Raw genomic sequence first — 21508 nt, 5'->3', positions numbered from 1 at the left:
CCCTGGCCGCGTCCGATGCGTCTTGGTCAGGCGTCTCGGTCGCGTCCAGCGTGTCTTGGTCTTCTTGGCTGAGGTCGCGTAATGCGATCACATCAGCTTGCTTCACGCGGGCAAGGTTTGGCTGATGGGAGGTGGCCGATGGCTTCACGCAAGCATGGTTTGGCCGCGGGAGGTGGCCGCTGGCTTCACGCGGAAAAGGTTTGGCCGCGGGAGGGCCGCTGATGGTGGCGATCAAGTGCGTCTCCTTCGGCTTTTGTTTGGCTGCTGGTCTTGACCGCTTGCTTCATGCGGGCAAGGTTTGGCTGATGGGAGGTGGCCGATGGCTTCACGCAGGCATGGTTTGGCCGCGGGAGGTGGCCGCTGGCTTCACGCGGAAAAGGTTTGGCCGCGGGAGGTGGCCGCTGATGGTGGCGATCAAGTGCGTCTCCTGTTCCATCAGCTTTTGTTTGGCTGCTGGTCTTGACCGCTTGCTTCACGCGGGCAAGGTTTGGCTGATGGGAGGTGGCCGATGGCTTCACGCAGGCATGGTTTGGCCGCGGGAGGTGGCCGCTGGCTTCACGCGGAAAAGGTTTGGCCGCGGGAGGTGGCCGCTGATGGTGGCGATCAAGTGCGTCTCCTGTTCCATCGGCTTGTGTTTGGCTGCTGGTCTTGACCGCTTGCTTCACTCGGCCACCGTTTGGCCGATGGTCTTGGCCGCTGATGGTGGTGATCAAGTGCCTCTTCTCCAGTTCACTCTTCTTTGCTTCTTTGCATCAAAACAAGTCCAAATGCTCCAAATGTGATGATATTACTCTAAGAACCTGAGAGGTAGCACACTATATGCATATGCTCCTAAAACAACCTAGAATGACAAGATTATGCAACAAAACTAACCAAAAACAAGGCTTAAAACCCAACAAAAAACAAGATATCACATATCTAAAATTCCTTCTTTATTTTTTTATTTACAGGTGAGGAGAGACGATATCTTAACTTTGATAGTATTGAAACGTCAGATAAAAGTGCTCATGATAATATGATCTACACTTAGGATTTCCTAAACAATATACAAGTTTCTGGATTGTCAAGCCATGCTTTAACGTTGAAAATAGGAGCACATGTCATGTTGCTAAGGAATATAGACCCTAAGGGAGGTTTGAGTAACGGTACGAGGTTAATTATTACTCAGATGACCAATCATATAATCGAAGCAAGAGTCGTGACAGGAAAAAAGGTTGGTGATAAAGTACTTATCTCTAGGATGTATGTTAGTCCACCTGATGCAAAGTTTCCCTTTCGTATGAGGTGACGAAAGTTTTCTGTTACCGTGGAGTTTGCAATTACTATAAACAAAAGTCAAGGTCAGACGCTAGAACATGTTGGATTGTTTCTACCGAAACCGGTTTTCACACATGGACAGCTTTATGTTGCCTTCTCTCGAGTCACAACCAGAAAATGCTTAAAGGTATTAATTACAGATAAATATGGGAAATGCCAGAATAAAACACTTAATGTTGTTTTCAAAGAGGTATTTGAGACTGTATAATTATGGTTTGTAGTTGGATAATTGTTTTGGATATTTAGACTTGAATTATATTTCTTCTCTTAAATAAAGTAATTTTTAATATCTTTAACACTACCTCTATTTAATAGTCAGATATAGACTTTCACATTGGAAAAAACCATTTTCTAATTTTGACTTATTTTATATTATAAAATAAAAGATAAATACATTGTAGATGGTCTAAGAACATTTTATTAAAAAAATTCACATGATTATATTTTATTTGGTTTCAACAATGTTGTTTATAAACATATAATTGTTAGCTGTGTCATAAAATGTATATATAATTTTACATCATAACTATTAACTACAAACTTTATCTTTAATCTGTAATTATATATATAATAATAAATATTAAAAAATATTTAATAGTCAAACAAAAGGTGAGACACTAAAACGATTAAGAGGCAACGTTTAATCGTGACTGTTTGTATTCTTACAAATCTGGAATCCCCTTTTCGTTTTCGATAACAGAGAAGAAACAGGAAAAACCCTAATTGGAGAAAATCATGAGATTCGATTAGCGCCAAGGTCAAGGTCTAATTGATCTTCTTCCCGAAAGAACTAATTGGCGTATACACGCCAAGGTCTTACATTCTTGGAGTATCAGCGAGTTCTTTACAAAAAGAGTACTGCTTCTTGTGGATGTAGAGGTTAGTATCGTTAATTGAACATCATTCTTACTTAAAGTTCATTTTTTAACAATTCTTATATATACGACTTCCTACACAATTGTTATTAAACTGTGAAGAGTAACACAATCAAAACTACTTTTTTACCAAATACACTCGCTAAACTCCAGAAATATATCGACGATGTTGAATGGTATGATATTAGAAATTTTAAAGTAATCAATCCAACCATGAATGAGAGGAATACTCATCATCCTTATCAAATTAAATTCACGGACGATACCACTATGACGCTGGTCCAACAATTGAGTCCAAAGAATTACTTTTGATTCGAGTATTTGGATGATATATATCATGGAAAAATAAATCATCCCATCTCTTTCGGTAAGTGTTTCGTTAATTAATTTAATATTGATATGGTACAATATGTGAGTATAGTTAATTGTAACTTTGTGTTCGGTAATCTAGAATCTTTATAGGATTTGTTGTAACTTTGCGTATTGGTCCCTCCCTTAGAAAAGTATGAATTAAACTTTTACCAAATATAGATTTGCAACACTTTGGAAAGCTAAATTCTGTCTTTTTCCCAAATTAGTTGTCTGTGAGTGTATAGTAGATGTGGAAGATAAAAGAAGACCTGAGAGTGCCAATAATAGTAATGATGTTCTCACGTTGTTGAATGGCAGGTAAAAGACATTTACTCTACCTTTAGGACAGTTACGTTTTAAAGTTGTCTCTATTAAGATTTTTTATTAATTTGATAAACATGTAGGAATGAAATGTGAAATGTCGTGTCAAAAACAACTACACTTCTGAATTCATGTCTAAATGGCAATCAAACGGGTGCCATCTCATATACAAATCCAAACCTTTTTTTTGTGTAATGCGGTTTGTGAAACTCGGAGAATATGAAGGTGTGTAACATAAAATAGTTCTGATATAATCATCATAAGGTAACCAATATATTAATTTTAAACTGCAAATGTTTATAAAACCACAGTTCGAAGGACTGGAGAATCACCAGGCTATGTAAGATTTGATTATGTAAAAATAACTTTATACACTTTATATATGATTATGTATGATGTTAAAATAATTTTGTTTCATACACTTTATATATTTACAAGTCTGAGTTTGCTGGACGTTATTACATAAACCATGTGATGGAGCATCAAAGTGAGAGCCCAGGGACTCAGTCATAAAGAATGGACTCAGAAATAAAGATAATGTGGCGTAATTAACTTTTTGTATATGCAAACTTTAGTATAATTTTGAATGTTTATAGTACCAAATACAATGGTCTAAATAGAAGTACATTTATGGGTTGCTTAAAATATTATTTTAATAGTCTAAACGAAATTACATATTATATTATCCCAAATTATTATATCAAGGTAATTAAAATTGACCGTAACAATTGTATTTGGCTCATTTAAAATTGACCGTAACAATTGTATTTGGGCTTAAACTTTGAAAATAGCCTTTAAATTTTCAATTAAACTTTAAAAATAGACTTTAAAATTTCAATTTATATTTTGCATATGTAGAGTAATACTATAAACATTTTATTAACTATTCATTTTATTATTTTAAAAAGTGAAAATAATAATATTTAATATGAAACTTTTAAAAATATATATATTTGAACATACGAACTACTATAAAAATTAAAAAAAATTAAACAGGTTTTTAAAATATAAGAAAAATTTGATTCAACATTATGAAGAATTAAATTAGTTTTTCTTTTCTATTTAGTTCTTGCCCGCACAAGCGTGCGGGTAACTCTCCTAGTTTTATTTTATTTCCCAACTAACTTGTAACGTTTTCTTGTCATAATGAGTTGTATTATCTATGATTTTCTTAATCCCCTATATAATAAAACGGAAATACACAACTTTTTTGGTAGACTATATAATTTTTATAAGTTGGTTACAAAAAAGGTTATAGATTAAATATACGTTAGTTACAAAAAAAGTTAGAGATTAATTTGGTCAAATTGTGGGCTATATGAATACACTTAAAAATATCCCAAAAAAAAATTTTAAAGAGAATATTCCAATGATTTATACAATTTCCAAAATAAAATCTTTAGTATTCTATATATTTTACAAAATATATACTATTAGGCATAAAAATATATTGTTAAGCGTAAAAAGGAATAAATTTTTGGCAATTTATCACACTTAATCGTAATTTCTGAGATCTTATTATGCAGTTGAAAATAAAATCTTACCTAAGCACGGATCATATTAAACCACTTTCACCAAACATGTTCAAAAATTAAAATTAAAACAAACAACAAACATAACCATTTCTCATAAATAAAATTACAAAATTAACAATATAAAACTTACTCCCTCTGTTTCACAAAGAGTGTCATTCTGACACATTTCACACAAATTAAGAAAAGTTTGAATTATACATATTTGCCCCTATTTAATAAGTGATTAATGATCTAAATTCAATGAAAATAGCTTTGGGTTTAGGGGTAAAAAAGAGAATTTCGCATTAAAACACTCATTGGAAATGTAAAATGACATTCTTTGTAAAACAAAAATTTTTCTCCAAAATGACACTCTTTGTGAAACGGAGTGAGTACAAAATAAGTGTTTTTTCAAGGTATCATATTTAGCATATGATTTTATTGCATAATATTTTATGTAGAAAAACTTTTAAAAACAATCATATAAATTATATTTTATTCTAAAACTATAATATAAATAAAAGAAATTTCAAGTTTTCTTTTATGGGGTGTTATTGAATGAAGGATTTTAATAGATTTCAATTACTAGTGGATTTTAGAATTCAAAAGTTTTCTAATTCATTTAACGTGTGTTTTCATTATTAGTGGATTTGAATGACATTACTAATGGATTTGAAAGTCATTACTAGTGGATTTATTTTTGAAGTTAAATAAAAATAAAATAAATTACCCATAATTATATCAAATGAAACAAAAACATGTCCTGGCAATATTTTTTGGTATTTGTCGATCTGAGTTGGAGATCTGATTAGGGTTTCTTCTTGATTTATGGTGGTGGATCTCCGCTGGAGATTCTTGTTGTTTGATTCAGTTGTTATGAGTTTTGATTTTTTGGATCTGAGATGGAATATCAATCTTTTAGGGTTTCCTTTTTATGTGATTTCTCCCTTGTTCTTCAATCAGATGAAACAAAAACAAGAGAAACTAACATCTTCAATCAAAATGAAACCAGAGATAGAAGAGTTTTTAATCCTGAACTTTATTCAAAAAAAAAAACAAAAAAAGGAAGAAAAACTAATAAAATTGTGTAAACAGTGAATTTGATAGGCAGAATCAGATCTGAGGATCTGCAAACTGTGTCAAGTCCCAAAATGAAAGATCACAGTGGTGTTTTGGCCAGAGCTATATTTTATTTCTTAATTCTTAGATTAATCTCCTGAATCAATTTTGAAAAAAGAGAGAAAGATAGAGAGATTGAAATACTTGAGAAATATGTGGGATTGTGTTTGTTCATCTTTTTGGAGTGAAATATGTTGAAATCTAAAATGACACCAAATCCAATGGACATTGAATAACAGTGTTTAGAATTCTAAAATCCATCAAATAAATACATAATCTAATAACATTAGATTTTAATGTACTTTTTCAAATACCTAATTGAATAACGCTGGATTCCAAAATACATCAAATTCTTTTAAAATCCATTATTCAATAACAACCCCTTATTGTGTAAGAATCAACTTGTGTGACTCGTGTATTAAATGATTAGGTAATGAAATGTTGTGGAACTCTATTTATTGTTGGTTGACTAATTACTTTTCAGTGAAACGAAGAAATAAGTTAACTTAGTACAAACACTATCATTTTCATAAAGAAACTATGTAAGCTTTTAAAGTGATTCGTAGTATTACTGCTAATACTTATTACTCATATGGAGTATTAAAAGGTTGCAAAATAGAGTGCTACTTAAGTAACTTAACTACAGTATTAGTCTATGACAATTGACACCTTCCCTTATTACCAAAAATCCAATTGTAATGTGGAGCAATTTTTGAAGTTAATCGTTAGAAATTACGAAAAAATAATTTAACACCTCGTGCTTCCCTCGTGGGTATTATTTATATGTCATACATGTAAAGATAATATGATTCTAGAGAATAAAAAGGCACAACTCTGTTTTCTTTTTGAAAGAGAGTCACAAATCTGTAATCTCCTTCATATCTCGAAATCTTTGGCAACGCCTTTTGATTACAATTGGTGTTGAAATGCAAAAGCCAAACCGACCACCAGTCAATGCAAGCTGGTTTGGATTGAAGGACGGAGAGAGTGAAATTATAAATGCAGAATTATTGGTGGATCTTCTTGAGACTTATAGATTTGGTAAAGATAATGTTCTCCCCGGAGAATTTCGATTCAAGGCGGTAGCAACGGCGCCAGTCAAGATTACCGCCGAGATAGAGGTGGAAGTCGAAGAGGAAGATGATAGATCTCAAGGTACATACAATTATTAGTCAACTTGTCACTTACATGTTTTTATTTTTCTTGATCTTTTATGTCCAATTCTTTAACCGGACTCATTCTTTCATAACCGGTAGATCAATCTCTAGTTTACTTTTCTCTTAATTGCTCTCGTAGGAAACAAGTCTGTTCGTGAAAGCACATCATCAGTATGTTCCAGTTCAGATCCAATAGTACTTGAGACTACTGTCAGCGAAACCGGTTCAAATAATGAAACCGAGTCAAACGAAGATTCCGGTTCAAACGAAGAATCAGGTTCAAATGAAGAAAACGGTTTAGATTGGTTAAAGTCGAGCTCCATAAACTTAGCAAATGTAGAGAACGAAATGCAACAGAACAGAGAAAATGCTGAGATAGAAGGACAAGAAGAAGAAAAGAGCGAGATATCATCATCGGATTCAGAAGAAAAGTCAAACCTAGACAACTTGCTTGCGACACAAGAAAACTATGAGCTTTACTGTCCATGTTGTAGCTCATGTATCACTAGAAAAGTGATTCTCAAGAAAAGGAAACGTGGGAAGCACGTTGATTTGTCGACGGATCTAAAACTCAATGTACCGGTTGATGAAACTGACGAACCAAGCGACGTTGAAGTGATGGAGCCACCGGTTAAAGTTCATGTCCTCCCTGAGACTCGTATTGAAGATGATGTTCAAGATGCTAAAGAGGAGGGAATCATCTTCACTTGCTTGGCTTGTCTTAAGTACTTCATCCGGTTAGGTGAATTAAACTTTTTCTAAACCGGTTCTAAATCACTTTTTTGGGGGTTTGCTTGGTTTTATCAATTTGATGACCCCGGTTTTTTTTAATCCAATTTCAGGAACAAGGTTCTTACAATTTGATTATATCAGGGCAAAACCGGTTGAGGAACCAGGTAATGTTATCGTTAAATTATTAATAAATTAACTTCGTCCTCTCAACTAAACCGGACTAGACAAGTTGATTCCAATTTGGGAAATCAAGAACGGTCTAATGAAAAAAACATTGAGTATTGATTAATCCAGCAATACATATTTGTCTTGTATCCTAAGAAAATTTGCAAATATATGCAGTTGAAGTAAATTTAGAGGTGAGAAATAGTATTAACACAACACAATCACTGCCACAAACTCAACCGGACGGAGAAAGATTCGCCGTTGAGTTGTTAAAGAGCACTATCTACGGCGGTCTCACTGAGACCATCACCAGCCTCGGCGTTGTATCCTCGGCCGCTGCCTCTGGTTCCTCCACCAGTAAGTCACCATTCTTCGTTTACTTTTTAATTAGCAAATAAATGCAAATTTAGTTTATCAACTAATCATACGACTAGTTCTGTTTATAACAAACAAATAATGATTTAAAGTTCTATTGTTTCAGTCAATATATTGGCTCTTGCTGTCGCAAATTTGGCTGGTGGGCTCATCGTCCTCGCTCAAAACGTAAGTATTTACTCGAACCCCTTAAAAACGTTTTCGAATGCAAAAAAAAATGCTTATACGGTTTCTTGATCTAACCGGTTCTGGTTTTTATTGCAGCTTCAAGATTTAAGGAACAGTTCAGATCAAGAGAAAGATCGTTACAAGGAATTGTTAGGGAGACGTGATAATTTCCGGATACATATCTTAGTAGCGGTCATGTCTTACATTTTCTTCGGCATAATTCCACCATTAGTTTATGCATTCTCCTTCTACGAAACCGGAATCAAGAACTACAAGCTCATCTCGGTTTTCTCGGTTTCTCTGGTTTGCGTGATTTTGCTCGGTTTAATCAAGGTCTATGTCCGAAAACCGCCAAACTCACGTGAATCGATTAAAGCTTATCTCAAATCTGCGGTTTATTATACGTCTNAAAAAAAATGCTTATACGGTTTCTTGATCTAACCGGTTCTGGTTTTTATTGCAGCTTCAAGATTTAAGGAACAGTTCAGATCAAGAGACAGATCGGTACAAGGAATTGTTAGGGAGACGTGATAATTTCCGGATACATATCTTAGTAGCGGTCATGTCTTACATTTTCTTCGGCCTAATTCCACCATTAGTTTATGCATTCTCCTTCTACGAAACCGGAATCAAGAACTACAAGCTCATCTCGGTTTTCTCGGTTTCTCTGGTTTGCGTGATTTTGCTCGGTTTAATCAAGGTCTATGTCCGAAAACCGCCAAACTCACGTGAATCGATTAAAGCTTATCTCAAATCTGCGGTTTATTATACGTCTGTTGTGGTTGCCTCTTCCGGAATATCATACGTTGTTGGAGATATTATGGGACAATATATCGGAAAGCTCAGTTGGATTAGTTTAGACCAGGTCAATATAACTTCACCATTTGATGGAATTAAACCGGAAGGGTACCGGTTTACTTCCTTTTAAAGACCGGTCAGACTACTATCGTATATTTTTGTTCTAAACACTTACTAAAATCTCTTTTCCTTTCTTTTGGTTCATGCAAAGTGAACTTTTTTTTGGTAGGAGGAAGGAGACTCCCCCATATGCAAAGTGAACTTTGTAAAGAGTTAAATGTTAAAACCAATTAATTAATGCTTTATTGGAATAAACGTGCTTTGAGTTTTTTTTTCTTTGATATTGGATTATCTCTTTTGAGTTTAGTTACAGAATATATTATTTTAGTAACCGAGAGATTTGACAAGTTATATTGTTAGCCATATTGAATAGTATAAAAATCATTGACCTGCCGGTTTCAACTTCCCCCTTAATAGACTGATAAAAGTTGTAAATGTAAACCATATAGCACAACTTTGAAATACTTGTTTGGAACCAGCTAGTTATATACTTGAACCTTTTGGTTCCATTAAAAACTTCGGTTAACAACTAGATTCCCTTAATGCATGTTTTGTGGTGTATACAAAAATAAAAAGGTAAAGATATTATTTTGATCCCAAACCACATTACAAACAGTCCACATATATCAATCATGTCAGTAATAAAGAACGATTACACTCCCAATATTTACTCAAAAACAAATACTCCAATTGAATGCTAAAGACTAAGATATAAATGTACTACAAATGTTTTGGGTAAGTTGATGTGACGACAAAAAAAAAAAAAAGAAAGAAAAAGTACTATAATGCTGGCGTGATAAAGGAACTACTTGCGCCCGAAGCTTTCACACACTCTCTATTTTTCTCTCTCTCTACACACACACACACACATTGACACACAGTCTCTTCTTCTTCTCTACACTGTCTCTTCTTCTTTCTTCTCTCTGTCGTTTCTTCCAAAAAAAGAACACTTTTTTTTTTTTGGTTTCCCCTTCTTCTTCTGGGTTTTGATAACAGAGAGAGAGAGTCACTCAAAGGTAAAGTATTTCATCACCCTTCCTCCATCACTTCCATTGTTTCTTCTCAAAAGAGTTGATTTTTTTCTCCTTGGTTACATTTTTTTTCCTTATTTCTCCGCTTGACTTAGAGAAATGTGTTCTGATTCTTCTTATTGTTAAAAAAAATCCTAACTTTTCTCGTTTCTCTTAAGAAAAAATTGAACTTTTTTATTTTTGGGTAAGTTAATCACTTTACCAAGTTATCAAATTTGTTTAGTTATTTACACTTTCTCGGCTCTGTGATCTCTATTAACTACAAACAACTGGCAGGATCCGCTTCTTCGTTCTGATCCACACTTATCCTTCTTCTCTCAGATTTTTGTTTCCTGGGTTTTGTCTGAGAGGAATCAGTCGGCGAACCTACGGTACTCTCTTTCTCTCTCTCTCTCTCTCTCTCTCTCTCTCTCTCTCTCTCTCTCTCTCTCTCTCTCTTTGGCTCTTTGTGTGTTGTTGCTGCTGGGTTTTAACTTTTTCTCAAAAATCGAAGCTTGATCGAGAATTGATTGACTACTAAACCCTAAAAATTGGTTGAAATAAAGTCTCTGTTTTGCAAAATACCCAATTTTTTTTTACCCTGTCTTCTTCAATATCTTTGCAGTGTTGTCTTTTTCTTCTTCCTTTTCGAGACTCTCTTACTTAATTTGCTGCTTTTCTTTTTTTAAGAAGCCAATGCGTTTCCAGATTTGGCCCGTTACATTTATATGTTCTGTGCAAGATTGTGTGTACATGTGTTTATGTTTAGTAGAAGTGTAGAACAAGTATTAGACTGATATTGAGATTCACAACTTAAATCGGTGAATGCCTTCCGCAATGAAGAAAGAGTTTTTTCTTTTGATGCAGTAGTCTTTCTTGTGATTCGTGTAGGTTCTTTATAGTAAGTCGTTCAATGATGATCTAAAAACCACTCTTTAGCCATCTTTCATACAATACCATTCGATAGCTGTGTCACTGATTCCATTAATGTTCTTTGTAATCAATGATTTCCATGTTTAGCTTCCACTGTAATCCTGATTTCAATTTAAAGTTATTCAGTTTCATGTTGTTTCTGTCTTTGCATTTCAGATGAGTAGCAGGCGAACAGTGAAGAGATCATTGATTTTATCTGACGATGAAGATGAAGATATCTTTTACAGCTTCAAGGTTCTTCTACCTAACGGTACTAGTGTGAAACTCACACTTAGTAACCCAGATCCAAAGATGTCTATGCAAAACTTTGTCAACCTCGTGAAGATGGAGTACGAAAATGCTAGGAAAGACTGTGTTTTGCTGTCTAAGAGGACGAGGGTTGATTGGAACTCAGGCGGAAAGTTTTCTCTTGAGTCAAATGGCGAGAAGATGAATGGCATTGTTCGTTTTGCTGCCTTTAAGCCGAACATTTGTCATATAATACGCCTTGATGTGAGTTGTTCTCTTTTCGTTCCAGTCTTTTACAAAATGATTTCAAATTTGTTTTGCGATATTTTCTGACTCAATTTCTATGTCTGGATCAGGACGGTTCTGGTATAGCTTCCACCATGTATGAGGTCAGTATTACTATTCTGAAACATATATGCTTGCTATCTCACTGTCTCCTTAGGTTGGTTTGTGATGGTTCACACTTGTTTTTGCAGAACTTGTGGGACCTGACACCTGATACTGATCTGCTTAAAGAACTACCTGAAAATTATAGCTTTGAGACAGCTCTCGCGGATCTGATAGTAAGTGTTTTAGTAAAATTACCTAAATGGAAAAGTGGATATTGTGCGTTATTGTAAACCGATGCACATTACTTTATCCTTATTGTGTAGACTGGCACACATTGTTTGACTTCGATTTTAGTTCTTTTGGATGTGGTCTAGCTCTTTGGATAGTGCCCAAAGAAACAAAAAATATAATTATTTCCTCCTCTTCCTGTTTGCAACCAAAATTTATGGTTTCTAGGGATTCACATTGTGTTTCCAAATAGATTAACTTATTCTCAATTACTCACATGATTTTGACATTAATTCTCTGGATCTGTTGATGAGATTGGGGTTTGTATCTGTTAAGTTTCTCCTTTATTTCAGATATGGAATCCTAATTTTTCTGTTGCTAAATTAACAGGACAATTCCTTGCAAGCTGTGTGGCCTTATCGTGAAGGAGCTCGGAAACTGATTAGGTATGTTCTTATATTAGGAAGTTAGATGACAACCATTGAGTGTAATCCTTCAACTCATGTGATTATTTTCCAGTGTGGATATTTCTGCTGACCGGATTACAGTCTTTGATACCGGGAAAGGAATGGACAGTAGTGAGGAAAATTCTATTGACAAATGGTGAGATTGTTTCTTCAGTTATATTCAAATTCTCACAGAACGTGGATTATGATTATGAACTGAGAAAATTGTTCTATAGAACAGACAACTTAACATATTTTACGTAATAAGCTTGATATTGCGGTCAAGTGTTCTTTACTCAAATTTGTTTCAAATTGTGCAGGGGTAAGATTGGGGCGTCATTACATAGATCTCAAAAAACCGATGCTATTGGAGGCGACCCACCATACCTTAAGGTAATTCATTAGTCGCATAGATTCATTTTTTCCTCTTTTATGTTTCTCTTTGGACTGTTCATTCTGTATCAACACCTGTCTGTTATTTTACTGTTTTTGAAGAGAGATTCATTCTTTTTCTATGTAGCCATACTTTGGGATGTTCGGATATGGAGGTCCTTATGCTTCTATGTTCTTGGGAAGGTGCGATTTCAGCTTCTATTTACCCAAAACTGTTAAGGTCAACCTATGGTTGTCTGCAATCTCTTGTTGTGTCTAACTCTCTTCTCTGTCAGGCGTACTTTGGTGTCTTCTAAGACAAAAGAGTCCAAGAAAGTATTCACTTTTCAGTTTAAGAAAGAAGCCTTGATTGACAATCGGTCTATTTTGGGAAAAAACTGGAAGGTAATATAATTCATCATCTTTCTGTTTAGCTCATAATTCTTTTTCTTGTTGTCATCAATGTTTCATAAACAATGAATTCTGAATTTCTTGTATAGACTGATGGTGGCATGAGGGACCCATCGGAGGAGGAAATTAAGTTATCGCCTCATGGAAGCTTTACAAAGGTACCCCCTTGTTCAACAATTTCTTCCTTTGTTCCCCCATATGACGTGAAAAATAATCTCCTATGTACTGTCAGAGATGCAGAACAAAGTATAGTTGAACATATTTTCTATTGTCAGAAATGCTGTGAAAATTGAGTATCTTTTGTTTTCCTGTGAGGAGTTAACTTTCTGTGGGAAAACTTTCTTGTTTCTGAACGAGTTTGATATCTTGAGTTTTATCGCTTTAAATTGAGATGGTGTTGTTAATTTGTTTACTCATCTAGTTCAATGGTAGTCATTTATCAAATTATAATGTTCATCGTGGATTATAGTGGAAGACTGGAAGTATTATGTGTGTTCTAGAATCTAGAGATTGTGCGGAAACCGCATGGTGTTGTTCTCAACTCCAATGACAGTTTGAACTTCATAATTTCAAATTTCTTCTCATAAACCTTAGCTATGATATGTTATCAACTGTTTATCTGAGACTGCTGGTCTTTGTTCTTTCTAGGTTGAGATATTTGAATCAGAATTTGACATCTCCAAAATATATCAACTCCAGTGCAGGCTTAAGGATATCTACTTTCCTTACATCCAGGTATTCTTTGTCTATTGATTATACAATAGGTCATAATCCATGTTTATTGCTCGGAGTTTTGTTGATGGCTTTAATAGTTCTTAAAGCATGCTAACCTTCACCAGAGTACGTTATTGTCTACTAGGGTCAAGTGATGCCTGAAAATGGGATATAAATATGGAAAAATGCATGAGTTTCTGATTGCTAATATATGTTTTCTGTTAGTTCTGCCTATTGACTGTTTTTTTGTTGAGTCTTTTTTTAGCTCTGATAAAATGTGACTGTTTTAATTTTCTTTATCAACCTGTAGTGTGATGAACTCTCCAAAACTGGGAGAACTGAAAGGCCTGTAGAGTTTCAGGTTTGTTATTATCATCATTAGCTAATCAGTTTTTGAATCTCGTTTAATGTTTACTAAGATTATCATTTGTAGCTGAACTATGTTTCAGGTTTGTTATTACTATTCCAATTTCCAAGATATATTACTGAAAGTGTTCTTGGCTATACTCTTTTCCGGGTCCTCTATGATTTTTTCAGGTCAATGGGGAAGATTTAGCTGAGATAACAGGTGGAGAGGTTGCCATTACCAACCTACACTCCACGGGTCAAGTATATTCATTTGAGATTCGATTCACTCTCTCCGGTGGGAAAAGAAAAGGTAAAAAACCCCTCTTCTGATCACGATGTTTCCTATGAGTTAAGCTCCTGGCTGCTTTTGCCTCAGTATCTGGTAGCAAGTTATTTGAAAGTAATGTCATGAAAATGAAGATGTATTTTTGTTTTGGGTGAATTTGAGAAATTGCTCAAGCTCCCTATATTAAAAATGCAGTGATGGTTGTTTTGTGGTTAGCCAACACATATTTAATCTTCTTAAACTGGAATTCTTAGAGAGTCCAAATCATTTTTGTATGGAGAACGTTGAAATAGCAATAGCAATCCCAAGAATTATCTCTTTATTTGGCTTCTGACTGTATATTTGTTTTTCCAGGGACAACCCAAAAGGCAAACGCTCGCCTGAAGTTTGTTTATTTTCCAATCGTCCAGGTATAACATTCCTTCCTAAAGAAGCAAACATTACCTTTGGTTACCGTCCAGAACTGAACACTTTAGAAGTTTTGCAGGGAAAAGAAAGCTTTGAGAAAATTTTGGAGAGTTTAGAAGAGGAAGGATGCAAAGTTTCTGAAAGCTTCCAAACTTTTGGTCGTGTTTCAGTAAGAAGGCTTGGTCGTCTACTTCCAGAAGTCCGTTGGGTTAGTCTTATCTTGTCACCATTATCATACAAATTATGGTGTGCAGTACTTTGAAAGTTCGCTGAATATGCTTGTAAACAAGAATTTAACTTTTTGTTTTATCAATAAATACGTGTAGGATTCAATACCGTTTATGGTGAGAGGAAATAGAGCGTCTACTTTGCAGAAAGGCTCCCGAAGAGTAAAATGCTTTGTTGGTATAAAGTGCTTACATTTTCAGTTGTGTTATTTTTCTTTTAATTTATTTATTTATTTATGAATGTGCACTCTTTGTGGTTGCAGATTTGGATGCTGGTTTTAGCCCTACGCCGTCCAAAGTGAGTAAACACTAATTTATAGTATTATTTTAACATATCTATTATCATCTGATCACTGAATAAGCTTTGTACAGACCGACCTTGCGAGCCAAAATCCTTTCTCAGTAGCTCTAAGAAACTTTGGTAATAAACCGACGGAGAAAGAGAAGGATGATGGTCAGTTTAAAATCCTTTTGCAATCATGGATTTCCCCTCATATTTTGTGGTTATATCATAACGAATTCTTGTTTTTACAGATGTCAGCTTTGAGATTTTTAAAGAAGGAAAGAATGTCAGCTACGCGCAAGTTGACGATAATTTTAGAGATTGGGTTCTGAAGATGCATGATACCCATGATGAAGAAGCTGCATCGGGTGAAGATGAAGCTGTCCTCATTGTTGGATCACTGGATAAAAAGGCCCTTGTCATTTCGCGTGATGGTATGTATTAGCTTTTCATGGAAGTTAAATGAACTTTGTTTGAAAAGCTATTGCCTTACAATGCATGTTTTCTATTTTTTCCATATATCCAAATATTTTTACTAACGTTGATGTTGTAGTAGAAAGACACTAGAGGATTTCGCTAGATGCATTTTTCCATATATTTCATCTTTATCTCCTTCTATGAATTGGGTGCTCATACCTCCAATGCTTTTGAGCTGTAGCTGTGAGGGTGCACAAGGTAGTTACGAGAAAAGGAATGTCATGGAAACGTGGTCAGAATATAAAGATTCTGAGAGGAGCTTGTGCTGGGGTTCACAATAACAATGTGTATGCCACCATTGACTATTTTCTAATAGAAGGGTTTGAGGACGAAGCAGGCGGTTAGTACCCATCTACACCATCTTTTAAACTACAAACTGAATAGTCTTCTGTAGTCGCTGCAGCTGAGCTGTCGTTTTTATGTGTCTTCTGCGCAGGGGATACTCGGATTTTATGCAGGTGATTTGTTTTTATCATTTGACTAGTTCTGTATATTCAAGGCTAGTTCTGTATCATATAGCGTTAATGTTAGGCTTATCGATCGCCCTGAGAGTGAGGGATGCAAGCTGTCAATCATCGATGGAATTTCGAAACTGGAAATTGGGAGGTCTTTATCTTTACCAGTCACTATAATCGACTCTGGAAAGGTAAAATCACTAAACTATTACCCATGTTCTTAACTTTTTAATGTGTATATTTTTATTCTCCTCTTCTGCATACAGCAAATAATTTTCAATCTGAATGTTTTTGTACAGTGCCTACCTGTAGATGCAAACGAATGGAATAGAAAACTTGAGAAGCAACAGGAAAAGGCACCGTCAAAAATTGATTTGCTGGATGAGAGAGATTGCAGAGAATTGGGCATTGATGGGGTATGAACGTTTCATTATTTAGTATAAACTAAAGTCAGTTCTAGTAATAGAGTTTGATGCCAACTGCCTTAGCGTGCAAAAATGTATAAATGAGAAATAAGCACTTTTGTCTCCATTTTTTTTTCCCACAAAACTAAGCACCTTTTCCTTTCGTACAAGCTTATCACGTAGAGTAACATTTTATGTATCAATATGTTACAGGAATTACCAGTTGGTGATTCCGTGCGTGCTGGGCGAGCTCCCCCAAAACAGATTGTAGCAGTTGTCCGACCTGCATGCTTCACGTCTTCAACACCGTCCAAGAAGTTGGACCAGTTGAAGTTGGAACAGAAACATATTGTTAAGATGGATGAAGAAATGGTCATGGTAGTAAAATTGCTAGACACAAATATGAAACCGAGTGATAAGAATGTCAAACCTGTGTATTCGCAGCGCTTGTGTCCTACATCTCGTAAAGGGATTAGTGGTCTCTACATTTTTTCACTTGGGTCCAAGTTACCGAACCTTTTCAAGAAAGCTGGCACTTACAAATTTTCTTTCTCCATTGTAAGTAACTTTTGACACTCTTCTTTTTGTATCTGAAATTATATATAAAAGGATTGTTTGATAAATTTAAACTGATAGACTTCTACCTTGCAGTTTTATCTGCCAGTTTATTTTCAAGTAATCATATAATGTAATTGCCCAAACGCTTTACCTTCAGGGAAATTCGATTAAGTGCAACAAAACGGTGGTTGTTAGGCCTTCTTCAAAGGTAGCAAGGTGGGAACTTGACGATAATCTGGAATCCCTTCCATGCAATGTTCAGTAAGACTCCTAATCATTTAAAAAATGGCATATAGATCTCAAACCTTTCTCATTTTCCCTCACTTTAAATCTTGGATTGTCAAATTTGATCAATGTAATGGTGTTTCTACAGGGTGGGTTCTTCTCTTCCACCATTCCGTATCACTTGCTTTGATGAGTACAAAAACCGGATCCCGTTCACTACTGTTCCAAGCCTGGAAGTTGAACTGGAAGCTAACCCTAGATTCCTACTCAAGATTGATCAAATTGAGGCCGACCTGATAGATAGTGGATCAATTCTTAAAATTGAGGTATCTTGCTTCTTCCATGCTTTAAGCACTGATGGTATGATCATAGTTTGGTTAATGTTAACTGAGGACACAGATAATAATGAAATACAGTCCATAGTGTAGGCAGTTTAGCGTTTCACAGTGGTTATCTTTTTGGGTAGTCTAGATCATTTCGTGATTTTCTGAGTCTAATGCAGAATATGCTCGTTGAGACTGGTGAGTTAGACCAGATCAGGCCAACTTACGAAGCAACCTTAGAGATACGCGCAATGGACAAGCCTTTTTCTGTCTCGGTTGCTTGTAAAGGTAAGCTTTAGTATTGGTCTATCTATATGTGTCTATTTGCAGAAGCTCATATCTAAAATTACAAAAGGCTCGTCGAAGTTGTACTTGCGCACCCAAAACAAACTCAGAGCCGGAGCCTGAGTGTATCGTTCAGTTGTTACTTTAAGTTAGGGAGCTTTCTGTAATTTCTTCACTCTTTATAGAACTCCAAAAAATTGAAGATCTCTGATGGTTATGTAATTAGGGAGTATACTCGATGATTTGTATCTATTTATCAAACTGACATTATAAGGACATGCAAAATGAACCAATAGTATTTCTAATATGTATAAATTGTTTTCCTTAACGAAACTTTCTTATTTCAGTTAATCCCGGGCCTCCGGAACGAGTTGCTGTGAATAATCCCAAGGCTTTGGATAATTTGCTTCCCGGTTCTACTGTTGAAGATTTTATCCTTGAGGTATATAATATAGGCCTATGCACGTTGTTTTGCAGTAATTAGTTTTTCCTTCTAATCAAGTTGACCATAATTTTCATGCAGATGTTCGATGGATATAATAACCATGTTGCAGAGGGGACCGATGTTCTGATACATATTGATGGGTACCGTATCGAAGACTGGATGGGCGTCAACCGTAAGGTGTGAGAAGTTTATTCTAGTAAAGCAAAGGAGTCTTTGTATGACTTGTTGAGTGAATTTTTGTAGTATACCATGCTCTCACCATTGTAACACTATATGGATGACGCAGTTTGGTTTGCGTTTTGGTTTTAATTTACTCTTCTTTGATCATTTGATAGGTTGATGGTCGTGGCTGCATTGATCTCTCTGGCCTTCTTAAAGTCACAGAAGGCTATGGGAAATCTGGTTACGTGGTCTCTTCAAGTTAATATTTTTCTGGTGTCATTCTTTTCTTTTGATGATTTGCTGATTGTCAAGTGTCTTTGTTTCTCTACAGTATCACTGTCCGTAATATATGGTAATGAAGTTATCTTCAGGAAAGAGTCTCAAATTGAGGAACGAGAGCTAAGACTTGTAAAAGAGGTAAATATTCTTTTGGCACAATTTGGTTTTGTTCCTTGCCAACAAGCTTTTGTCTCTTTACTAACTCTATTCCTGAAATTGTTTGTTTTGATCAGCTGCCCGAATGCTGTGCTGCTGGTTCAAATCTCGTGAACCTCATCTTCCAAGTGACGGATTCAGAGGGTTCTTTGGATGCTAGCATCCATCATGACGAAAAATCTGGGTGGTTCCATACAATGAGCATTGAATCTGATTCAAGTAGCGTTGAGAGCGAAATCAGATATGCCTTTGTCCATGGATCCTGCAGAGTTCCTTCTCTTTCCCTCCCAGAGAACGAGGGTGTCTTTGCTTTCAGGGTGTTCCATTCGCGATACCCTGAGCTGCATTTGAGCTTAAAGGTACTAACTAGTAACTGGTGAATTTTGTATATATTGCAATATGTTTCTACTATGGGTATAATTTTCAGTTCATGTTTATGTTAAATCGCTTTTTCATATTGATTTTCCTGTATTTGATTTTCAGACTCAGGTAACATCTGCTTCCTCATATGAAAGAGAAGGGACTGGGTATTCAACACCTTATCCAAGGACGACTACACCACCTGAATCAGGAATCCCTTTAATCACAAATCCAGGGCTGACTCCATGTTCACAGATTGGAGTGTTGGCCATTAGGTCATCTTCATTGGCTCTCAGTAGCCAAACTAGCCTGATGGATATGGCACAGTACGCTGAGGTATGGTCATCACTATTTAAGTGGGAAAATATTGATATTTCTCTTTCATTTATGCCTTAGTGAAAGACAAACAATATCTAGAATGATCTAGCTTTTGTATTCCTAGTTTATCTCAGCCACATTGAAAATATTCCTTTCTTCCTGTAGAGCTTAAAAGAAAAAATCAATACATACGAAGAATACCGATTTGAAGTAGATAAGCACCTAGAAAGTTTGCAGGCTGAACATGAACATGCTGAGCAAGAGTTGAGTGCGCTGCAAGGTAACTAGTATCTTGATTTGCCGATGTTTTGATAACTCTGACGGGGTTTAAAGCTGCATTGCTGCTATTTTATTTTATTTTGCATTCTTTTTATGAACTATCCATGTTCATGTGAATTTCTTCTCAGCTTCTCTGGAACCTCTTGGTGCATCGTTCCCAGAATGCCTATCCACAAAAGAATCTATGATGAAACAAATCGAAGAGAAGCATCATGACACTGCAGCATCGGTTTTCTGCTGTCTGTACAGAGAGGCTCCACCTCCACAGTCTTTTTTTCTGTCAAACAAAGGAATGTTTGGCGTTGTAGCGCTTCTCGGTTCAGTTGCCTCCACCTCCCTTAGCAGGTACAGATTTTTTCTGATCATATTCATAGTGTCTACGCTTGGGGAAAATCTTCAATTTCGTAACTTATTTGGTATGACTGACAGGGTTTTGTCTGAATATTTGGGGAAAGACACAATGCTTTCATTGGTGTGCAAATCATCACAATTTGGACAGAAAAGCGATGAGTATCGCAAGCTTCAATCTGAAGCAGCTAGCCACGGACGAACTATCACCAATCGGTTTCTTGTTATTTGTCTTGATGCAACCAGGTACATATTTTTGTACTCTCCGTTTGAATTTTGGATTTCTTGTTAATCTATAGCTTAGTCAAATGTTTTCCGGCTCAAAACATGCAGACCTTGGAGGAATGGAGTTGTGAAGAATGATCCTCAGAAGAGATTAGCCATGGATAGCCCTTACCTGCCGAATGGAGATCCTATTCCCGGTTTCAAAGGCTACGGTGTGAACATGATACACTTAAATTCAGAGGAGCTGGATATACAATCAAACTCGGGTCATGGGCTTAGAGAGACGCTATTCTATGGGATTTTTGGAGAGTTGCAGGTATATGAGACCGCAGAGGATCTCGAAGCAGCTCTTCCTCACATCAATGGAGACGCTGTGTCTCTAGATGGTGTGATCGCCAGAGAAAACGGTTTCATATACTCTGGTTGCTGGTACATGCACTTTCTTTTTTATCCTTTAAACCTTGCAGATCTTTGCTTTCGTTTGTTATTTGTCTTTGGTTATTGGGAGTGTTGGTGATCTTTGGTTTATTTTGTGTCTTGTGCTGTGTCAGTACACCGGAAGTTCATTTTCCAATAACCGTAACGGAGAAGCAAGAGAAGGCATTGGTGCGAATGGAAATAGCAAGAGGCAAAAAGAGAAAGGCTGAGAAGGAGATCGCCGAGGAGAATAGTAAGAAGCGTAGGTTGGTGAAAAAGTTGAAGAAGGCAACGGAGAAGTACGAATGTTTAACAGCTACGGCAGACTCTTAGGGTTTTTTTTACTTTTAAAAAGTTTTCTTAATGTCGTACTTTTGTAAATACTAGCAAATGACTGGAACAATTCGGTAGTTTACTTAAACGTTCTTGATATTTTGGTAATATAAAAAAGGTTTGATGTTTTTTGCCGAAAATATCAAAAGCTATGCGTACTTCTGTGAGTAGAGAAAAGTATAAATCCCCTAATGATGATGATAAAGTACCTAAACACGTATATAATTCATCTTCCGTCTTGGGTAATGGAGCCCCAAATAAAATAACCAATAGTATTTTATTG

The 21508-nt window shown here is 35.8% G+C and overlaps 2 protein-coding genes across 3 annotated transcripts; both read left to right on the top strand.

Annotated features, from left to right (window-relative positions):
• Positions 6332-9022, top strand: LOC104772526 (membrane protein of ER body 2-like). The gene is made up of 7 exons (XM_010497128.2): positions 6332-6652; positions 6794-7396; positions 7497-7550; positions 7729-7908; positions 8033-8094; positions 8191-8487; positions 8558-9022. Exons 1-7 carry the CDS (start codon positions 6424-6426, stop codon positions 9020-9022), a joined length of 1890 nt encoding a protein of 629 aa, XP_010495430.1. The 5' UTR covers positions 6332-6423.
• Positions 9927-21353, top strand: LOC104770817. 2 transcript variants are annotated; one of them, XM_019242478.1, is made up of 39 exons: positions 9927-9968; positions 10260-10354; positions 11052-11387; positions 11480-11512; positions 11600-11686; positions 12072-12127; positions 12201-12284; positions 12448-12520; positions 12648-12703; positions 12796-12904; positions 13000-13068; positions 13559-13645; positions 13935-13985; positions 14162-14282; positions 14613-14668; positions 14746-14874; positions 14993-15071; positions 15157-15191; positions 15266-15347; positions 15428-15610; positions 15835-15993; positions 16090-16111; positions 16185-16299; positions 16408-16524; positions 16726-17070; positions 17228-17331; positions 17444-17621; positions 17798-17906; positions 18251-18345; positions 18427-18525; positions 18684-18750; positions 18842-18927; positions 19023-19304; positions 19429-19641; positions 19789-19903; positions 20031-20247; positions 20332-20496; positions 20584-20904; positions 21027-21353. In XM_019242478.1, the coding sequence occupies exons 3-39, from the start codon at positions 11052-11054 to the stop codon at positions 21223-21225; spliced, it is 4734 nt and encodes a 1577-aa protein (XP_019098023.1). In that variant the 5' UTR covers positions 9927-9968; positions 10260-10354; the 3' UTR covers positions 21226-21353. The 2 variants fall into 2 exon arrangements, with proteins under 2 accessions (XP_019098023.1, XP_019098024.1); XM_019242479.1 differs by lacking the exons at positions 9927-9968; positions 10260-10354; positions 11052-11387; ... (14 more) ...; positions 15157-15191; positions 15266-15347 and having other exon boundaries at positions 15453-15610; positions 16421-16524.

The sequence above is a fragment of the Camelina sativa genome, chromosome 20 (genome assembly GCF_000633955.1).
Source record: "Camelina sativa cultivar DH55 chromosome 20, Cs, whole genome shotgun sequence".
In the NCBI taxonomy this organism is placed as follows: Eukaryota; Viridiplantae; Streptophyta; class Magnoliopsida; order Brassicales; family Brassicaceae; genus Camelina; species Camelina sativa.
The sequence above is the reverse complement of the archived record's forward strand: the minus strand, read 5'-3'. Positions and strand labels throughout refer to the sequence as shown.

Coding starts and splice junctions, on each gene's coding strand:
- LOC104772526 (XM_010497128.2), top strand. CDS start 6,424: ATGCAAAAGCCAAACCGACCACCAGTCAATGCAAGCTGGTTTGGATTG. Junction 6,653..6,793: donor GGAAGATGATAGATCTCAAG/GTACATACAATT, acceptor TTGCTCTCGTAG/GAAACAAGTCTGTTCGTGAA. Junction 8,095..8,190: donor TCATCGTCCTCGCTCAAAAC/GTAAGTATTTAC, acceptor TTTTTATTGCAG/CTTCAAGATTTAAGGAACAG.
- LOC104770817 (XM_019242478.1), top strand. CDS start 11,052: ATGAGTAGCAGGCGAACAGTGAAGAGATCATTGATTTTATCTGACGAT. Junction 12,704..12,795: donor GCTTCTATGTTCTTGGGAAG/GTGCGATTTCAG, acceptor CTTCTCTGTCAG/GCGTACTTTGGTGTCTTCTA. Junction 14,283..14,612: donor CTCCGGTGGGAAAAGAAAAG/GTAAAAAACCCC, acceptor TTGTTTTTCCAG/GGACAACCCAAAAGGCAAAC.